Source organism: Dryas octopetala, chromosome 4 (assembly GCF_963921425.1).
Source record: "Dryas octopetala chromosome 4, drDryOcto1.1, whole genome shotgun sequence".
In the NCBI taxonomy this organism is placed as follows: Eukaryota; Viridiplantae; Streptophyta; class Magnoliopsida; order Rosales; family Rosaceae; genus Dryas; species Dryas octopetala.
In genome coordinates, this window is record NC_141369.1 from 18,252,251 (window position 1) to 18,271,222 (window position 18,972).

Sequence of the window (18,972 nt, forward strand, 5' to 3'; positions counted from 1 at the left end):
AGCATACTTGCACAACTTCTCCCTAAACTCGATGACACCACCTTCAACTCTTTGACCAACACCTTCAATATACCCTTCCCAAGCCTTGGTCAAATAAACCTTCTCCTCCTCAGCCTTATAACACCCTAGATAATCATTTTCAACAATTGATGAATCACTAGAAGAAATCCCACCACTATCAGCAGAACACAAAGATTTGCTACTAGAACCACTGTTAGTAACAAAAATATCAACTATTTGACAATTGAATAATGACAAAACAACATCTTCAAGTCCTGATTAACTGCCAATACACATCTAGATTGACCACCAAGAACATATTTAAACACAAATGAACTAATCTTCAACATACTAAACTTTAAGCAAATCGAATTGCACAAATCACAAAAACTCCAACTAACAGACAGTGGCAAAACCACAATCTAAGAAGAGTAAATAACCTTCGCAACAAGATTTGAATTCGTGATACCTAAAAAACCAAAAAAAAAAAGCAAAACTAAAAAGTTAATCACATACAGTAACAATAACAATAACAATTCAAACAATACCAATTCTCATAACAATAACATCACAATGAAAAAATAAAACAAAAGCCACACCCTAAAATCATAAATAAAAAAATAAAAAAACAGATTCTGAACGTAAAAATCTTCAATCTATGTAAAATTCCAAAGATACAAAAATCGAAATCAAACAACAATACAAAAACAATACCAGATGAAGCACAAACCGAGAGACAGAGAGCAAAAAACAAACAGATTTTGAATCTAAAATCTTCAATCAATCTAAAATTCTAAAAATACAGAAATTGAAATCAAACAACAATACAAAAACCATACCAGATGAAGCACAAACCGAGAGAGAAAGAGAAAGAAAGAGAGAGATAAAGATAGAGATAAAGAGAGAGAGAGAGAGAGAAAAAAAAAACCATACCAGATCGAGTAGAAAAAGCTTGATCGATCGAGTAAACCAAGCTCAGTTGATCGAGCAAAGACACAGAGCAACTATGATCGCAGCGCGACATTCAAATATAACGATTTATAACAATAAGGGTAAAAATGGCATTTGAAAAAAAAACAGTGGACTGGAAGAAAATTAAATGGGCCGGCAAAGAGGAAACTAGGCCGAAGTAGAAAACAACAAAACCACTAGAGCTGCAAAGGAAGCCCATGCCCAAAACTGGGTGTTAAAATCATTAACTTTTTATTTTGTGCTTGAAAAATTTTTATTTCTTATTTTATTTTTTTAATTTCGGTAGTTATCAAATTTTGTAATGAATAGTCCGTTGGAAAAAAAAAGAAGAAGTAATAAATGGGTTGGGCAGGTGTAAGGATGACAAAATTTCCCGCCCCCAAAAATCCCCGTGGGGACCCGCCCCTATTAAGCGGGTATGGTAATATCATCCCCATCCCCGTCCCCGCCCACTCAGTATACCTGTTTAATAAAAATATTATATTATATAATTATATTATATAATTATATTTTAATTTATTATCTTAATTTTTGTTGCATGTCTTTAAAATTTAATAGTGTTATCTTTATGATTTAGTGTTATTGTAATATAATATGATGAATTTTAATGTATTTCATTTATTATATTATATATTTATATTAATTTAGTATGTTATTAATAAAAAAATTATTTTTTAAAAAATAATAAGGATTTCGAATACTCTCAATGGGACCCAATTACCCGGTAGGGCGGGTGGGTATGGTATTGGCAAACCGCCCCAAACCCACCCGGTTGCCATCCCTAGGCCGCAGGTGACTCGAATGCTCTATTTTTCGGTTTGTCGGGTTGGCGCTATCGTATGCAACCAACTTCGGCGGTGCTCGCTTCTTCTTCTTTCTTCTTCATCTCCTTCTGAAATTTCTCTCTGGTAGGCTCTGCGCGAAGCCTCTCTCATCTCTCTTCCTCTTTATCAACGCTTCTCAGTCGATATTCGTCCTCTTGCTCTCAGTCTACTAGTCACTGCGAGTTCTAATCGCAATTCTAATGGGTGCGTGAGCGAGAAGCGGGAGAGGGCATAAGAGGCAATGTTCGATAGAGTTTTTCGTCAGGTGCTTGAGGGTTACCTAGGTCGCTACGTCAAAGATTTTCAGAAGCTTAACATCACACTTTGGAATGGTATATCACACACTGACACAAACCCAACTTTTCTTTCCGTACTTAATTTTTGTTTATTTGGTATTTGTTTCATGTTTGTTTTCTGATCATTGATTGAATTGTGCTGTTTTTCTATGCATTGCCCACTTGAAAATTACACGGGCATCACACACACAAGCAGGTTTGGTAAAATTTAGCATAGATAATTTGGCCTAGGTATTGGGTTTTAAAAGATTGGTGTTGAAGTTGAATTTCATTTATTGTCATGCAGAGGAAGTGTTCTTGGAAAATGTGGAGCTAAGTCTTGAAGCCTTTGATTATCTCCAGCTGCCTTTTGCTCTAAAGCATGGTATTTTGGCCTCCTCTTGTTTCTAGCATTGTTATTGTTAAAAGTTCTTCCATGTGGGACGTTGCGAATTTTCTTGTTTGTTAATTTGTATCCAAATGAACCAGTGATTTGTGGTCTGAGTATTGAACTTAAATTCATTCGACACGAGAAATGAATGTCAAAAAATGTCACTGTCGCTGGCACTTGTGTTTTCTTGATTCTATTGCTTTCTTTTTCTGTTAAATTTGACTACCTAGTTTTCGTGTTACATATAGGAGTTTAGTTTTTGATCATGTGTTTATTGTTGTCTAACTACATCTAATCATGGATTTTGTTGATAGGTCGGGTTGGAAAGTTAAGCATCAAAATTCCATGGAAAAGCCTTGGTTGGGACCCCATTGTAGTTATTTTAGAAAATGTCTTTCTTTGTGCATCCCAGCGGGATGATCAAGAGGTAAATCTCAATCTCAGATGTGTTTGTGTGAAAAGAAAATGCATTTGGATTTGACAATTAGAAGCCTTTGATATATATCGGGAAAAAGAAAATAGATCATACGACTTATGAAACATTGAAAAAAATAGAATTAATCATGAGCCCCAAATTGGTTTTACAGATAATAACGGTATCCTATATCATGTAAATTGCAGAATGGAGCAATTAATAAAGTATCTGGAAAGGGATAATTTCATTAGAAACTTTATTCTTAAATTATTTTTATCTGTTGTAGTGGAGTTTGGATGAAGTTGAGAGGCGAGAGTTTGCTGGCAAAAGAGCCAAACTTGCTGCAGCAGAGCTGGCAAAACTGTCAAGGCGTGTTTGCGGTAAGCTTTTAAAATTCCACTTACATGAGGCAACAATGATCAGCTCCTATATATATGATCTTTTCTTTTCTGTGGAGAAAATATACTCATTTGTATGCGTGCACTATATATTGGCTTAGAGTTATTAGCTGTGTGAAGATTTTACCAAGGAAATGAAGGGTCCTTATTGCAGAATTCTAAGTGGGAGGGTTTTTTTTGGGGGGTGGGGTTGGCTTACAAGAGAATTACGGAATGAACAAAGAGCTTTGTTTACTAAATAATATTCTGAACTTCCGATTACTTTTTCTTTTTCTTTCCCATTTTTCATTTTTCTAAATACTTTTAGTATTCCAAGAATCATTCCGAATTGGAGGCAGAAACACTTTTTTTTGGCTTTAGTATTTTTGTGCACACACCTAAAGTATATAACCTTGCCTTTCCACTGGGAGACATCTATTTAATTGTTATGGAAGTTGTTTTCTTTATGCCATTTTAGAATCTGCCCAAGCTTAGAGTAATTGCCCTGTGATTTAGCACAGAGTGCTTATTTGGTGGACTAAGGTTAGAAAAGCTAGGAATTTAGAGTCTTCTAATGTGTAGGAAAGGGTTAGGGTCTTGAGATTGATTAGGTTTGGACCATGGACCAGGTTGGGCTATAAGGCAAAGGTTGGTTTTGAATGGGCTGAGTAGAGGTTCTTTTAGACATGTGGGTTAAAGTTTGGAAAAGATGTAAAACTGGATGAGGGTGAGGCACAGGCTTTAAGGGGATGCTTTCAGCTGATGGAACAGTGTGGGAAATTCCAACAACACAGAAAGAAGCAGAATGAACAACTGTAAAAGGGAAAGGGAGAGAAAAGGGATTTTTAAATCAGGGTCCTTAGCCTATAAGAATAATTAGAATAAGTTCAATAACTTTTTTTCTTTTGGATTAGGTCCCTCGTTTAATGATTTATCTGTCTATTTTTACGGGTTGACTATAAATTATTTAAAAAATGTCACTAATGCCATTATAATTGTCAAAGTATTTAATATAATTACTACTATATTTTCCCAAAATTTAAAATATCATAACTTTCATTTTTATTCTGGGCCATAAATTTCATTCTACATTCCGTTCACATAAAAATTTGCATTTCTGAAAAAAATTCATTGAGATATATCAAACAAGACCGATGATGAAAATAATATTATTTAGGAAAAAATTACACCAATGTACATTATTGGCAACATTTCATGGGCACTGATTCGCTGTCTATGCCAGATTGCCTTTGTTTCATTCTTGTCAATGTAGTTCTCTTAGTATTGATGTTAGTTCTAGTTTTTGAGAGGAGGTGTAATGTATTATTTTTCTTTTCTTTTTTCTGCAGAAAATCAGGCTGGGCTTATATCATATATTACTGCAAAGGTGACATCACCTTGTGATCAGTCATTGCTCTTGTCTCAAATTGATTGATTTTTTGGTATTTTTATATAGAAACACAAATTTTATTTAGGAGGAAACAAAAGAGTGCAAACAGTGGAACAGAAGTCCACCTAAACATATCTGCTGAGCTTCAAAAACATTATTAAAGAAAGAATACAGAGCATCCTAACTAAAATTAATACGCAACAGCCCTCCAATCTAGATAAATAGTAGAAAAATAAAGGTCCTTAAATTCTTCTGTGACTGAAGCCAAAAGAGCTGCCCAAAGTCTGACTTTCTTCCTAAGCTTCTCCACTCCTGCCCCCTTATATTCTTGAAGGATTCTTTGGTTTCTTTCCAACCACAAAACCCAAAAGACCACTAGCATCATACAACCCTATGAGACTTTAGCTTTCTTTCCTTTCCCCAACACTCTATGCTGTTCACTAAGCAAAGCAAAGAAATCCCCAGGAATTATGTTACTAGCCCCAACCTCCAAAAGTAATCTCTGCCACAACTTTAGAGCAACAGGACAGAAAAGAAACACATGATCATACTCCCCCCCCTCCTTTTTTTACATAACATACACCAGTGTGGAGAAAGACACACGTAGGGCCTCCTTTGGATTAAATTTCAGGTGTTAGCTCTTCTGTGTACTACAATCCAAGCTAGAACGTTCACCTTGGGTGAGGCTTTTGATTTCCAAATCTTCCTGTAAGGTTGGAATGAAATGGTGCCTACATTATCACTAAAACAATCTGCAGAAATGGTATCATATTTTCTTTATTATTCCACAAACACTTTTGAAAGAGAGAGTTTAAAGGTCTATTTCAGTACTGCGGAAGACATTCTTTGATTTTCAGGATTTGTGATCTGTACTGAATTTCAGTAACTGAAAACCACTAATGTTCATTCCTTTACCCCCTAGGTTCTTGACAACATCCAAGTGTCAATCAGAGATTTTCATGTCTTGTACCTTGACAAGCTGAGTGACTCGGTAAATTTTTTCTATGTTATAGACCTTGTTAATTTTATTATTTTTGCCGCAACAAGCTGTACTTTATCTTATTAATGGTTTTTTTTTTTAACGATATTTTATTACTGGTTTTTGGTGTTGATTTTGTTGTCATATTTTATCTTTTTCCTTTATTTGTATTTCCTATCAAAAAGAAATTATGTATTTGTAATTCATTATTTTTTTATGAGTAAAAGTTTATTGAAAAACCTTCAGCTCTTTTGCTGTTTGCTAAGATGCGGATAGTATTTAGTATTTAAAGTTGCTTTCTTATCTGCACAACTATTTTTCTTGAATAACAAAGCCTAACTTTTCATTCTTGCTAATTGTTTCCCAGGCGTATACTGTATTCGGTTTAAAGTTATCCAGCTTGAGGATAATGAAGCAAAATCCTTTTGGGTAATTCACAGTTTCTTCTGGTATAATGGTAGTTTTGATTATTTTTCTTAGGTTCTCCTTTATGGATGTTACATTGGTTCTCTGGAGAGTCTCTGAAAAGGCATATGGACTCTTCATTGGTGTTTTTTTGTATATATTTGGCCCACACTGTTTTTAACTGCAATAATGTTAGCTGGAATTTCATAGTTGCAACCCCTCTTTTCAATCCCTTTCAACTTATATGAACAAAGTCTGGCATGTGACTGATTTATACAATGCTTGGATGGTTTTCTGTTAACATGTGCAAAACAAATCTTAATTTACTGAATTTCCATTTGTGTCTTCCTTTGATGAAACTGCCAAAGTTGCAGAATGAAGAAAATTAGAAGAAAAGAGATGCTGGAATTGACTGAGTTCGACATTTTTTACGTCTTCATGTTCAGTAGTATACAGACTTTAGGTCCTTTTTTTTTCTTTATATAAAATTTGTATAAATCTGTTGAAGCTTTGACATATAAAAAGAAGGGATATCGATAGTTTGAGTGGGGGTTACCTACGTGTGAATGATGTTAATGCCTTAGAAAATGGCTGTGATTTGACAACAAAAACTTCAATTGATGGTGCCAAGTAGGTGAGTTTGTGGGCATAGGTGGTGGTAGTGAACTGTGGACTATGAGCTTGTGTTTTGGGTTATGGGGGTCATCATGGGGTATGTATGTGGGTTGGATGTGGCGTGAATAGTAAGCGTGGATTGTTGGGGTCCTGGTTGAGTGATTGATATTGGGTATGTGTGATAAAGTTTGTACTTCCTTTAGGTTTTCCTTGTATCTTTATGTTACTGGTTATATTTCTTGTATACATGGGTTGCGTCCAATTACCTGCCACTGCCTTTGTGTGTTTATTATTGTTTTGTTTTTATCTCTTGTTGAGTACTCTTTTTGGTCCTTGATAGAACAAAAGATATTTTGGGTATTTGGATACAGAGATAGAGGAGTATTCGAGTTTTTTGTAGGGTTGTGGTGGAAGAATGCAGGGATAGAGTCAGTTTCTGGTCCTCACTGTGGGTGTCAGATTCTGTAGAATTTCAGGAATTATCTTTTCCTCTATTCTTTCAGATTGGAATGCAGCTGTTTGTTAGATGTTATTTGTGTAGCTCGGGTTTGATATTTGCAGTTCAGATCTGTATTGTACTCTTGAGGTGGACTCCTTGTCCACAGTTTTGTACTCTTTTGAGATGTATAGTAAAAAATTTGTTTCTTTTGAAAAAAAGGATATGTCTGTGGAGTCTGGACCTGTTATGTTCATATGATATATGGTTAGTTAGTTGTAAACTTGTACTGCCATTTGGCTTTTAATTTTATCATCCTCTAATATCTCAGGTCATCAGTTGCAAGGGGAAGAGGGGGCCGGGTTAACAAAATTGTGGAGATTATGGGTTTGGAGTTTTATTGTGGTACATTTCACGGAGAGATGGAATTGATGACCATGAACAATGGTGGGGACTCAAAATTATGGCATGATACAAGATCCGAAGGGGAAAAATATGACTCTATATTGTCACCATGTGATGTTTCCATGTCACTTTCGGTATGCAAGTCATTTTTTTTTTCTTTTTCGTTTTTGTATCATTGGAGTTGCAGTTGTATTTCATGAGCTCTCTCTCTCTCTTTGGGTTGTGCAATAATTTTCTTGTTCTTAGGTTTGTTTATGATTTTTGACAGCATTTCATTTCTTTTTTATGCATTTGGTCCTTGGAATGTAAGGTTGGTTATTCAAGAAGTTCTTGTTTTCATCCCAAATAAAACCTTAAAAAATTCCTCCACCAACATGAATTCCCAATTGTAGGCTCTGAAATATAGGAATGCAAGAAGAACCACCAACCTCCATCTCCAAACAATCAGAAATGAATGCATTTTTATCAACTACCAAATTTTTTCAAATCCTGGAAAGTATATAATAGAGAATTAGAGATGAAACTCCATGGCACTCATTGTTCTTAATAGATTGATATTTTGACCAATAAAATATGTTTCTTTTTAAAAAAGGAATTTTGACCTTTGAGAAGCTTTGGATAGCATGATCTGAAGTTTCATTTGTGCTTCATTATTGCTTTCACTCTATGCTTTGGTAAGTTATTTTTTTATTGCATTGTCTGCATGTGTGTGCATGTATTTGTGTCTGTGGGAGAGAGTCCTCTTGAATGGTGATCTGTCTTATATTTTAGTTCAAAAGAAACCGCATTTTTCTTATAAAAAAGAAAAGAAACCTCATTTTTGTCTCTAATTACTCAAAATAAAATTGGTAATTGTATAACAGATGTTCATAGTTGTAGATTTTTTCCTGTATACTGAATTTGAGATACATGCTCTTAATATAGGTCAACAGATCTGGAGAGCTTGATAACAATAATCCACAGTACTCTATCACTGCTGAGATAACTGGTTTGGTTGGTAAATTGTTTCTAAGGTGTATATTATTTCAGTTCAGTTGGTTTACTAGCTTCTCATCTGTCTTCATGATGTGCATGTCAGGTGTTGTCTTTAAATGAGGTTCAGTTGCAACAGATCTTAATTTTGTCAGATTATTTGTGCACATGTGAATTGAGAAATAAGTAAGTTTTTTGTTCATAACAATTTTAGCTATTATATTTATGATCATTGTCGTTGATAAACTGAAATTTTGTAAGAAATTCTGCTGTTGTCTATTCACCATCAACTAAAAACTGAAATTTTGTGTGATTTATAAACTGAAATGTTGGGTGTCGATATCTTTGGAATTTAGAGATTATTCTTTTCAGGCTATCCTTTTTTCATTGGAATACTGTTGTGTTGTAGCCTATTTTTTATTTTGGCTGCTTTATTGTAATCCTTTGACGTTTTATCGTTATTAGTTTTAGACTTTGTGATTAGTGGACTCCATGTCCTCTGCTTGTAACTTTCATCTTTAATTAATGAAAGTTTGTTTCTTATCAAAAAATGTGTGTACAAGAATTGATAGTTTATGACTCCTATCTATAAAAGAAAAGAATGTTCTTTGTGTGTGACTTGTTCTATATTTTTCTTGCCTTGCTTTCTCACCGTCATGATACCATTGTTGGTGTTATTGTTGTTGTTGTTATAACACTTATACTCAGGTGAGGCATTCTTGGTTGAAACTTGAAACTTGCAAGCATCAGTAAAATCTCAAGTGGCTTTTAATTGATCTCTGGTGATTGAATTGTGAAGGTATGGGCGTTATCGTCCCTGGTGTAGTCCGTTATCAAAAAAAATGAAGGGTTGGCAAATATTGTGGTGGCGTTATGCGCAAGAATCTGTCCTATCAGATGTTCATAAGAGATTAAAGAAAACCTCATGGAGATACTTTGGACAGAGACTGTAAGCTCAGTTTCTGTTTAGATTTTACCCTCTTTCATACAAAGTGCAACATCAAGAAGTAAACTTATATTCTGTTTGGTTTTTTAGTTACACAATTTTTTCATATTTGATATACATATACTGAATTTTGTCCAAATTTTCGCCGTCACTGTCTCCTCGAGGAAGTCAGAATTGTGTGCTGATGTGCAATGTCGCACATCTGAAAAGTCCTATAGAAAAGTCCTATATATATTTCATGAATAAAGTTCCTGTTTCTTATAAAATAAAAGGTGTTATCTTATGTAAAGTTACATGATGGTCATTTTCCAGGTAGTTTTGCTTGCTTTAACAGTGTAATATAAATTCCTGATTGCAGAAGTTCTTGTCGGAAGTATGTTAACCTGTATAAGACTAAGCTGGCTTTTCTTCGCCATGATCAGGTGATTGTTGTACTTGTTGCACACACACTTGCAGTCTTGTATATGGTTTGATAATGTTGGTCATGGCTCTCAATGAACATGCAAATGTGTGAATGTCTCTAGTTATTGCTGGTATGATTATTTATCAAAGAATTATGGGTTATCTTGTTACACTGTAAAGGAAGTGTGGTGAAATGATGTTGTCTTTGTTGAAACAATTTGTCTACTCTGATGGTATCAAGGGATCCAGCTCAAACCTGAAGGATAATTACATTAGAGGTCTGTAAAGTTGAATTTAAGTTCATGAGGGCCTAAGAGATTAATGAGAATTTGAGTTCTTACCCTTGGAGTGCTTATGGTTAACCTGGACAATGACATTGTTGAAAAAAGATAACTGGAATTATTACATGACAGATAAACTTCAATTTAAGGCTGGTTGTGTAAAAGTGTGATTTTTGTAGTTACATATGATAGTTGAACTTTCTCCTTTTTGTCTCCCTTGGTACTATATTTATGTAAAAAAGTAATGAAATCTAATAAGATTTTATTTGAAATCTCAGTTTGTATGTCCTATGCATAGAAATCTTGAAATTGAAGCAATATTAGTATCCTGCACATTGAAATGCTTTTTTGTTTCTTTTCCTTTTGTTTCATTTTCAGGCCATGTTCTTCTGGACATGGTTGATGTTAAATTTGTACCGGTTCTGTATTTGCATTATCTTCTTTTTAATCATTGTAGTGTGACATTCAATTTAAAGGTTGGTTTCTTACTTGTTAGTGACAAATTATGTTTTCCGTTATCAGACAATTGATGAAAGTACTCGATGGGAATTGGAACAAATGGAGAAAGAATTAGATATAGATGATATTTTAAGTTACAGGTCTGCTGCCGAATGTGAGCTGCAGGTATGAGTAGTATTCATGTGTAGGCTATGACACATATCAGCATATTATATCATATTCCATTACATCTAGCTTCTCCTAGAGTCAAATTTGTGATTAACTAAGGACAGATTTTCCTGTCTGTAATTTAGTTTTTTTTATCCACATCGTATGTGCCTGCAGGAGTTTTTGTTGAACTCTTCAACTTCGAACTTAAAAAAAGATGGTGCCAGTATTGCTGTGGAGAAACTACCTAATGACGAGCGCCCAGTGGGCAAACCCCGTGGATGGCTGAACTGGCTATCCCTTGGCATGCTTGGTGCTGGAGGAACAGATGATTCGGGTCAATTTTCTGGTGTCGTATCTGATGAAGTTATTAAGGTATCTCTTATCTAATTAGGTAGCTGAAAACATTGTTGTCACTAGAAATTAAATACCTTCTTTTATTACATGTACAGGATATATATGAGGCGACAAAGTTCAATCCTCCAATTTTATCTAATGGGGATGCTCCTACAAATGATAAGACCGATATATGTGCACTCCAGTTTAGCATTCATCGGATTTCTGCAATACTGCGTAACATGTATGAGAGCCTATTTTCACTTTTTCAGTACTTTATCTGCCTAAAGAACAATACTAAATTACTAACTGGTCAAAGATATGGCTGTTTGAGTTTGGCGTTGAGTTGGATGCTATTTCTGCATGTGTCTTTCATTGTTGGTAAGAACTAAATTAACCTTAGTGTTATATGTAACCTTAAACTGAAAACTGGTATCTTGATTCTTATATGAAAAAAAAAACCTTGTATCTTGATTGGTGAACTAAAAAATAGTAGGTAAGCTTAACTAGTAATATCCTTAATAGTGTTGGAAAATGTTCTCTTGCCAGATGGTTTGACATGAGATGTTGCCAGACTATGAATTCGAACCATTGATAATGTGCGATTGACAGTATGATAACAATTGGCATTATGAAGTATCTGTTCCTTTTCAAAAAAAAAAAAAAAGTTTTATTCAGTATGAAATATTTTGCTAGTCAAACGGTTTACTTTTTGCATTAGTTGTTTATGTAAAAGATATTTCATCTGTCTGTAGTTGTCTCTTCAAAAAATATCTGTCTCTGTAGATGATGGTTTCAATCCTACTAAACAAAAAGTGCATTAGTTGTGTTGCTTTTCTCTTTTTTGTGGTATTATTACTTTTATCGTTCACACACTTTAGGTACTGTATGGTTAATTTGTCAGGAAGTATGACCAAGAAATTGCTGAGTTGGTGTTGAATGGGGTGAACATAGAGTGTAAATTTTGGGAGGAGTCTGCAACCATTGTTGCCATTGTCAACTCAGGGGAGATAATTTATCCTTGTAGCAAGAAAGTCATTCTGCATATGAAAAGGGTTTGTATTTTATTTTTTCATTTGCTCTTTTCTATGAGTTTATTTATTATTTTTTGTGTGGAAACTTTGCAGACATTCTCTATTATTGGACTCTACGTCTTTTGGGGAGTAAATGATTTATATTAGGTCTTAAGTGATTTCGTAAAACTTATGTAGATGATCAAGCCCATTCAACTCGCCTTTCCATTGGTCTTTTATACTTGGGCAACATGCTAAGTTACAAAGAAATGCAAAGTTCGATGCAGTTTAACTTCAGAATTTTTACTACTCATGGGTGTTGGGATACTGTTTCAAACCAATTAACCACGTGCCTGAATGGCCTCTCTTGACACATGAGTGCTGGGATACTGTTCCTTGTACCATAGTTCTTCTATTAGGCAGTCTTATAGAGGACAGTTCCTGTGATTGACCATTTTCTTTTCAGCCTACTACTGAGAAGAACATACTGGACAATGAGCACCCTTCGTGTAGATTGCAAGTGGATGTGTCACCAAACCTTGAGGTTGAATTGTCCATTAAGGTACTGTTACCATCTATTTCTCTGAGATATCAATTAGGTTATTTAACAGTCCTCTCTTGGATATAATTTGGTGATTATCATTAGTCTGGAAGTTTTCTATTGACAGTTGCTCTATGGCAACACATCTACTCAGGGCATGCTTCAACCATTGGAAGTTACTATTGATGCAGAATTTTTTGTAAATTTGATGGATTTTTTTGGAGTTTTAAAATCCTTTGAAAGTCAGCATGGACGGGTAAGAATTGATATATACATTTGTTTCTCTCTGTTTTGTTTTTTGGTGCCCTTTCCTTGCATAATTATGATTAACTCTGTTGAGATTTGATTTACATCTCTCTCGCTCTCTCTTTTAAAATTTATTTTTTCTATCCTTCGTGCATCAGTTGATTCTAAATTTGAATTCCCAATTTTTTTCCAAATTTTTTTTCTTGTTGACATTTGGAGGTTTGTTTTATGCCCTGCTTTATTTGCTTTTGATAGTTATTATCACATGATATATATTTGAAAATTAGTACACATGATAACTATCTCCGGACAAAAATAATAAACCTGACCGCAGTATAAATTGGCAATAAATATAGAACATACCATTTTAGCAATGTTCTCTGTTTTGCATTTCTCAAGGAAAAATGATTCAAGTCCGAAATATTTTATTCACAATGCTTGAGGAACTGCTTCCCTCTCCACATTTATAAGTGACTAAGGATTCTCATTTCCATTCCTGACATTTGAAATATGACCTGCTGCAGGTCCTCTTGTCGCTAAATGGTATAGAAAATGTCAATAGTCGACTGTTATCAAAAGCTGAGTAAGTTTTCTTGTTGCTAGTTGCAGTGTTCCATTGCTTTTCTCTCCCTATAAGAATTATTGACGTGTATGATGTTGTCTATATTTATACAAACTGATATATATTATACCCTCAGCCACTTCAAGTGTGGGATCTCGTTGCTGCAGGATGCTTGAGTGTTTGAATGCCATGCAAGGGCATTTGAACGCCCATGTATTTTTTCTGCAACATTGCTATTTTTGCAGGTTTAGCCATTTTTAAAGTTTTCCCCAACAAGTTTGATGACTTCAGGGTGTAGAAACTCTTTTAAGGTTTAGGGTTTTGGTCAGGGTTAAGGGATTTGGCCAAAAACCTAAGCCTTGAACGAGAGCGACACAAAAATTTGCCTATGTGTTTCAATGCCCTTACATCCCACAGCAACGGGATAAATATTATAAATTTTTTTTTGAATATCCTTATGTTCTGTTATATAAAATCTTTTAATTCCCTTATATTCTGTTATATAAATCCTTTGAATTCCCTTATAACCTGTTATATAAATGTTATTATTTGCAGATACATTGTATCAAGTCATAGGAAAGTGGTGTGGGATGTTAGTATCTTCAATATTATCATAAATTTTCCTTGGAGAGATGCATTATCCAAGCAGCATAACTTGGTAATTCACTTGATTTAACACGTTACAAAAAATCTTTTTTTTTGCTTTTTGACATTTTTTTTTTATGATTGTTGTATTTTTTTTTTATGAGAAACGGGATTTTATTAACAAAATGAGAAGTACAAACATAATTTACACAAGGTTACAGAGGACAAGGTGCCATCTGACAGTGAAACTAACAAGCTACCAATCAAAGCATATATATTCCATTACTATAGCAGCCCATCCTTTATAGAGTCCCCTCGAGATGCATGTATAACAAAAAATGGTATATCCCTGAACTCTAAAAAAATCGATTTCCACAAGGAGGACCAGGATTGAAGTTATCCCACATTTTCTCCACTTCCTCTTCCCTGAAGCTGTAAAAAAATCCTCTTATTTCTCTCAAGCCACGCTACCCAAAACACAGCCACATCACACCTCCACCTCCACCTCCTTGTCCACTGTTTTGTTCTCTTTCTTCTGTTTGCTCAAAGTTTTGTTTCTCATAAAAAAAAAAAAAAGTGAGCCTTGGCAAGTGAGTAGATTAGCAGCCAAAACACGGCCACCACATCAACATAATTGAGAATTATAATTAGGCTGAATGAATAATCTTCATTATACTGTGTGTATTTATACAGGATACAAATACCAAAGATGGTAAGTCAACTATACAATTAAAACTGCTAACTTATTGCTAATTGACAACTAATTACAGCTAATACACGCTAACTCTCCCCCTCAAGTTGGTGCATAAATATCGCACATGCCCAACTTGGATAGCGATGTATGGAAAGAACCACTAGTCACGGCATGAGTCATCATATCAGCCAGCTGATCCGCACTCCTAATATAAGGAACCTCAATCACACCAGAATCTAAATTATCCTTGATGTAGTTTCTGTCAAGCTCAATGTGCTTGGTTCGATCATGCTGCACCGGATTATTAGCAATTTCAATAGCCGCTGTGTTATCACAAAAGAGCACCATCGGTTTTTGGGGACCATACCTGAGTTCATCCAAGAGAATTTTGAGCCAAGCAAGCTCAGTAGTCGCATGATGAAGGGCACGGTATTCAGCTTCTGCACTAGATAAAGATACCACCTTCTGTTTCTTACTCCTCCAAGTTACCAAGTTGCCCCCAACAAATGACACATACCCAGAAGTAGACTTTCTATCCAATTTGGATCCAGCAAAGTCAGAATCAGTATATCCCACAATATCTAGGTGACCATGCCTGGAGAACATAACACCTTTACCTGGAGAGGATTTCAGATAAGCCAAAACACGATTCACTGCATCCATATGTCTATCACTCGGATTATGCATAAATTGACTCACAACACTAACTGCATATGATATGTCAGGTCTAGTATGAGCTAGATAGATCAACTTCCCTACTAACCTCTGATACCTCTCCTTGTTCGTTGGAACCTGATGAGCGTAGACAGCTAGACCATGGTTCACCTCAATTGGAGTATCCACAGGTTCGCAGGCAGAGTTACCAGTTTCGGCCAAGATATCTAATACATACTTCCGTTGAGAGAGAAAAATTCCTTGCTTGGATCGAGATACTTCAATGCCCAAGAAGTATTTTAGAACTCCCAAGTCTTTCATTTCAAACTCCCTGGCCAGATAGCTCCGAAGCTTCTCTATCTCACGTATGTCACTGCCTGTAACAATCATATCATCAACATAAACAATAAGCAAGGTAATGTTATCACCATCCCTTTTATAGAACAGAGTGTGATCTGCCAAAGCTTGCCTAAAGCCATACTTTCTCATTGAGTAGCTAAACCTGCCAAACCAAGCCCTCGGCGACTGCTTCAATCCATACAACGCCTTCTTCAGCTTGCATACTTTACCTCCTTTTGGTGTAAATCCTGGAGGAGGATCCATATACACCTCCTCTACCAGATCACCATGAAGAAATGCATTCTTCACATCAAACTGTCGTAGCGGCCAGTCCAGATTAACTGCAAGAGAGAGTATGACCCTAACAGTGTTCATCTTGGCTACAGGGGCAAAGGTCTCTTGATAGTCAATCCCATAAGTCTGGGTGTAACCCTTGGCTACTAGTCTAGCCTTGTACCTGTCCACTGTCCCATTTGACTTATACTTCACCGTAAATACCCACTTACACCCTACTGTCTTCTTTTCTCGAGGTAACTCGACCATCTCCCAAGTAGAGTTCTTCTGGAGAGCCTCCATCTCCTCTACCATAGCATTCTTCCACTTGGGGTCTCCAAGGGCTTCCTGAAAATGACTAGGAACAGACACAGAAGACAACTGAAGGGCAAAAGCTAGATGAGATTTAGACAACCGATGATATGAGATGAAATCAGACATTGGATAAATGACATTAGAAGATGACTTGGAAAAACCAAACCTATCAGGTTCTTTACGATCACGAGAGGATATTTCCTACCCTGACCACCGACTTGTAAATTCAAGTCAGTAGAATCTGAAGCTACAGTGGTAGGATCCAAATAAGAAGAATCTGAAACTATAGGATTAGAGTCCAAATCATTATCAAAGGTTATAGGAGAAGAGACATGTACCTCAGAATTAATCTTGGAAGAGTCATTCGATGGCATGGTAGTATCATCAAGAGAAGTACTGGAATCAGAAGGAGGCACGGCAGTAGCATCTTTGTTCCTTCTTGTATAGTGTTTTTGGAACAACTGTGCTGGCCTTTCACCCCTACCTTCTTCAGGTTCGGATTCAGTCTCCATAAGATTTGGGGTATTAGAAATCTCCCCCTCACCCAAAGTAGCTGAATCCTCCCCCTTACCTGAAATCCACAATCTTTTTTCTGCCAACCATAACTGTTCCTCTTCCTTACTATTAATCTCCCCCGGAAGAGGAATCAAAGACACATCCCCAGAAAAATAAGACACTCGTTCACAGAATTGAACGTCCATAGATACATAGTATTTGCCCGTAGGGGGATGAAAACACTTATATCCCTTTTGGGAATTAGAGTATCCAAGAAAGACACACCGAATAGCACGTGGATCAAGCTTATCCCTATGAAGAGAATGAACATGAACATAACACACACAACCAAAAATCTTAGGACAAAGATTAAGGGTAGAAGGAATAGAGTGGAACCGTGATAACATCCTCAAAGGAGTTTGGTAGTCAATGATACGGGCAGGCATTCGATTGATAAGAAAAACAGCAGTCATGATAGCATCTGCCCAGAAACGTTTAGGAACATGCATAGTAAAACATAAGGCCCTAGCTACCTCTAGGAGATGCCGGTTCTTACGTTCTGCTATACCGTTCTGTTGTGGTGTGTAGGCACACGTTGTCTGGTGAAGGATGCCATGGAGTTTGAAGAAATCAGCAAGAGACTGATTCACAAATTCACGACCATTATCAGAATGAAAAACCTGAACCTGAGTATGAAACTGTGTGACAATCATTTTGTAAAATTGAGGAATAACATGGATAACGTCACTCTTAGACTTTAGCAAATACACCCAGCTTACCCTAGTGCAGTCATCAATAAATGAAACAAAGTATTTATGACCCGAAGCAGACGGGGTAGAAAAAGGACCCCAAACATCAGTATAAACACAAGAAAAAGGTTTCGAACTTTTATTGGAACTGAGTTTGAAAGGAACACGATGATTTTTAGCATAAATGCATTGTTCACATCTTAAGCTAGAAATAGAAACATTGCAAAACAACTTAGGAAATAAACGTTCTAAGTAGGCAAATGAAGAATGACCTAAACGACAATGCCATAAAAGAATTTTTTCCCTATCAGACCTCTCTCTCTCTCTCTACGTGAAAGCCGCGACTAGATTTGGATTGCAATGCCGTGGCCCCCTCCAAGTAGTACAGACCTCTTCTCTCCTTACCAATGCCAATCGTCGTCTTCGTGAGATTGTCCTGAAACACACAATGAGTAGAATGAAAGGTTACAGAACAGTTGAGACGCTTGGTAAGCTGGCTAATAGAAAGAAGGTTATTAGAGAGAGTAGGTGCAAGTAAGACAGAAGACATGGAGAACGTGGGAGAAAGTGAGACATTCCCGGCCCCTGTAACTGGCATGGGAGTCCCATCAGCAACCTGAACAGACTTAACAGGTGGAGATATTAGAGAATCAAACAAGGAAGAATTACTAGTCATATGATCAGTAGCCCCTGAATCAATAACCCAAGTGTTATTAGCAGAAGAAATAAAGGCTAAACCAAAATTACCTCCTTGAGAAGACACTCGTGAGACATGAGAAGCAGAAGAAGGAGATGTGTCAGCAAGGGCAGCCTGAGAAGATTTCTTGTTCTTCCTCTCAGCTTGCTTCAGCTTATACCACTCCGGGTAGCCATGCTTCTTCCAGCAAACGTCGACGGTATGTCTGGTACCATTGCAGTGAGTGCAGCGACGAGTAAGAGGGTCAGATGAACCATAAGTAGGAGCAGGAGGTGAGGCTGACCGAAGGCTACCCTTCTGGACTACCAAGGCTGATGCCTCAGAAGAAACTTCAGTTCCCATTGTAACCCGTCGTTGTGCTTCACGACGAACCAGTGAGTATGTCTCTTCCAGGCTGGGCAAAGGAGAAGTTGCCAAAACCCGACTGCTAACTTGATCCAAACTGTAATCAAGACCTGCAAGGAACATATAAACTCTATCTTCGGCGATGCGCTTCCTTTGCTTTTCAATATCAGCCGTACACTCCATGTCATTAGGCCTTCGATAATCTAACTCCATAAAAATGGAGTTCATCTCATTGTAGTATTCTGTGAGAGTCCGACCATCTTGACGTAGCTGAAAAGTTTTCTTCATCAGTTCATAAACTTGAGAAGAATCAGAGACATCCAAATAGCTCCTCTTAACAGCATCCCAAACCTCCTTTGATGTTCCACACTGAACAAAATGAGACATAAGGTTAGGTGTCATGGAATTAATAAGCCATGATTTTACCATAGCATCCT

The 18,972-nt window shown here is 36.3% G+C and overlaps 1 protein-coding gene across 5 annotated transcripts in view; it reads left to right on the plus strand.

The window, feature by feature from the left end:
* The first annotated feature begins 1,821 nt into the window (after positions 1-1,821).
* The window catches only part of LOC147287615 (vacuolar protein sorting-associated protein, putative (DUF1162)), a 35,975-nt gene continuing 18,824 nt past the window's right edge, over positions 1,822-18,972 (plus strand). For 3 of the 5 annotated variants that reach the window (XR_015121613.1, XM_086238920.1, XM_086238923.1), the window contains exons 1-20: positions 1,822-2,128; positions 2,379-2,456; positions 2,777-2,889; positions 3,164-3,257; positions 4,604-4,641; positions 5,567-5,635; positions 5,991-6,052; positions 7,411-7,618; positions 8,409-8,477; positions 8,563-8,642; positions 9,256-9,405; positions 9,761-9,824; positions 10,608-10,709; positions 10,869-11,066; positions 11,144-11,271; positions 11,932-12,082; positions 12,507-12,602; positions 12,709-12,837; positions 13,352-13,410; positions 13,945-14,047. Coding sequence is in view for 4 of the 5 variants with exons in the window: in XM_086238920.1 (XP_086095046.1) it covers positions 2,038-2,128; positions 2,379-2,456; positions 2,777-2,889; positions 3,164-3,257; positions 4,604-4,641; positions 5,567-5,635; positions 5,991-6,052; positions 7,411-7,618; positions 8,409-8,477; positions 8,563-8,642; positions 9,256-9,405; positions 9,761-9,824; positions 10,608-10,709; positions 10,869-11,066; positions 11,144-11,271; positions 11,932-12,082; positions 12,507-12,602; positions 12,709-12,837; positions 13,352-13,410; positions 13,945-14,047 (2,082 nt within the window). In the remaining variant the exon portion in view is untranslated. Of the gene's footprint in view, positions 2,129-2,378; positions 2,457-2,776; positions 2,890-3,163; positions 3,258-4,603; positions 4,642-5,566; positions 5,636-5,990; positions 6,053-7,410; positions 7,619-8,408; positions 8,478-8,562; positions 8,643-9,255; positions 9,406-9,760; positions 9,825-10,607; positions 10,710-10,868; positions 11,067-11,143; positions 11,272-11,931; positions 12,083-12,506; positions 12,603-12,708; positions 12,838-13,351; positions 13,411-13,944; positions 14,048-18,972 lie in introns of those variants that run through there. The other 2 variants (XM_086238921.1, XM_086238922.1) reach the window with 2 other exon arrangements.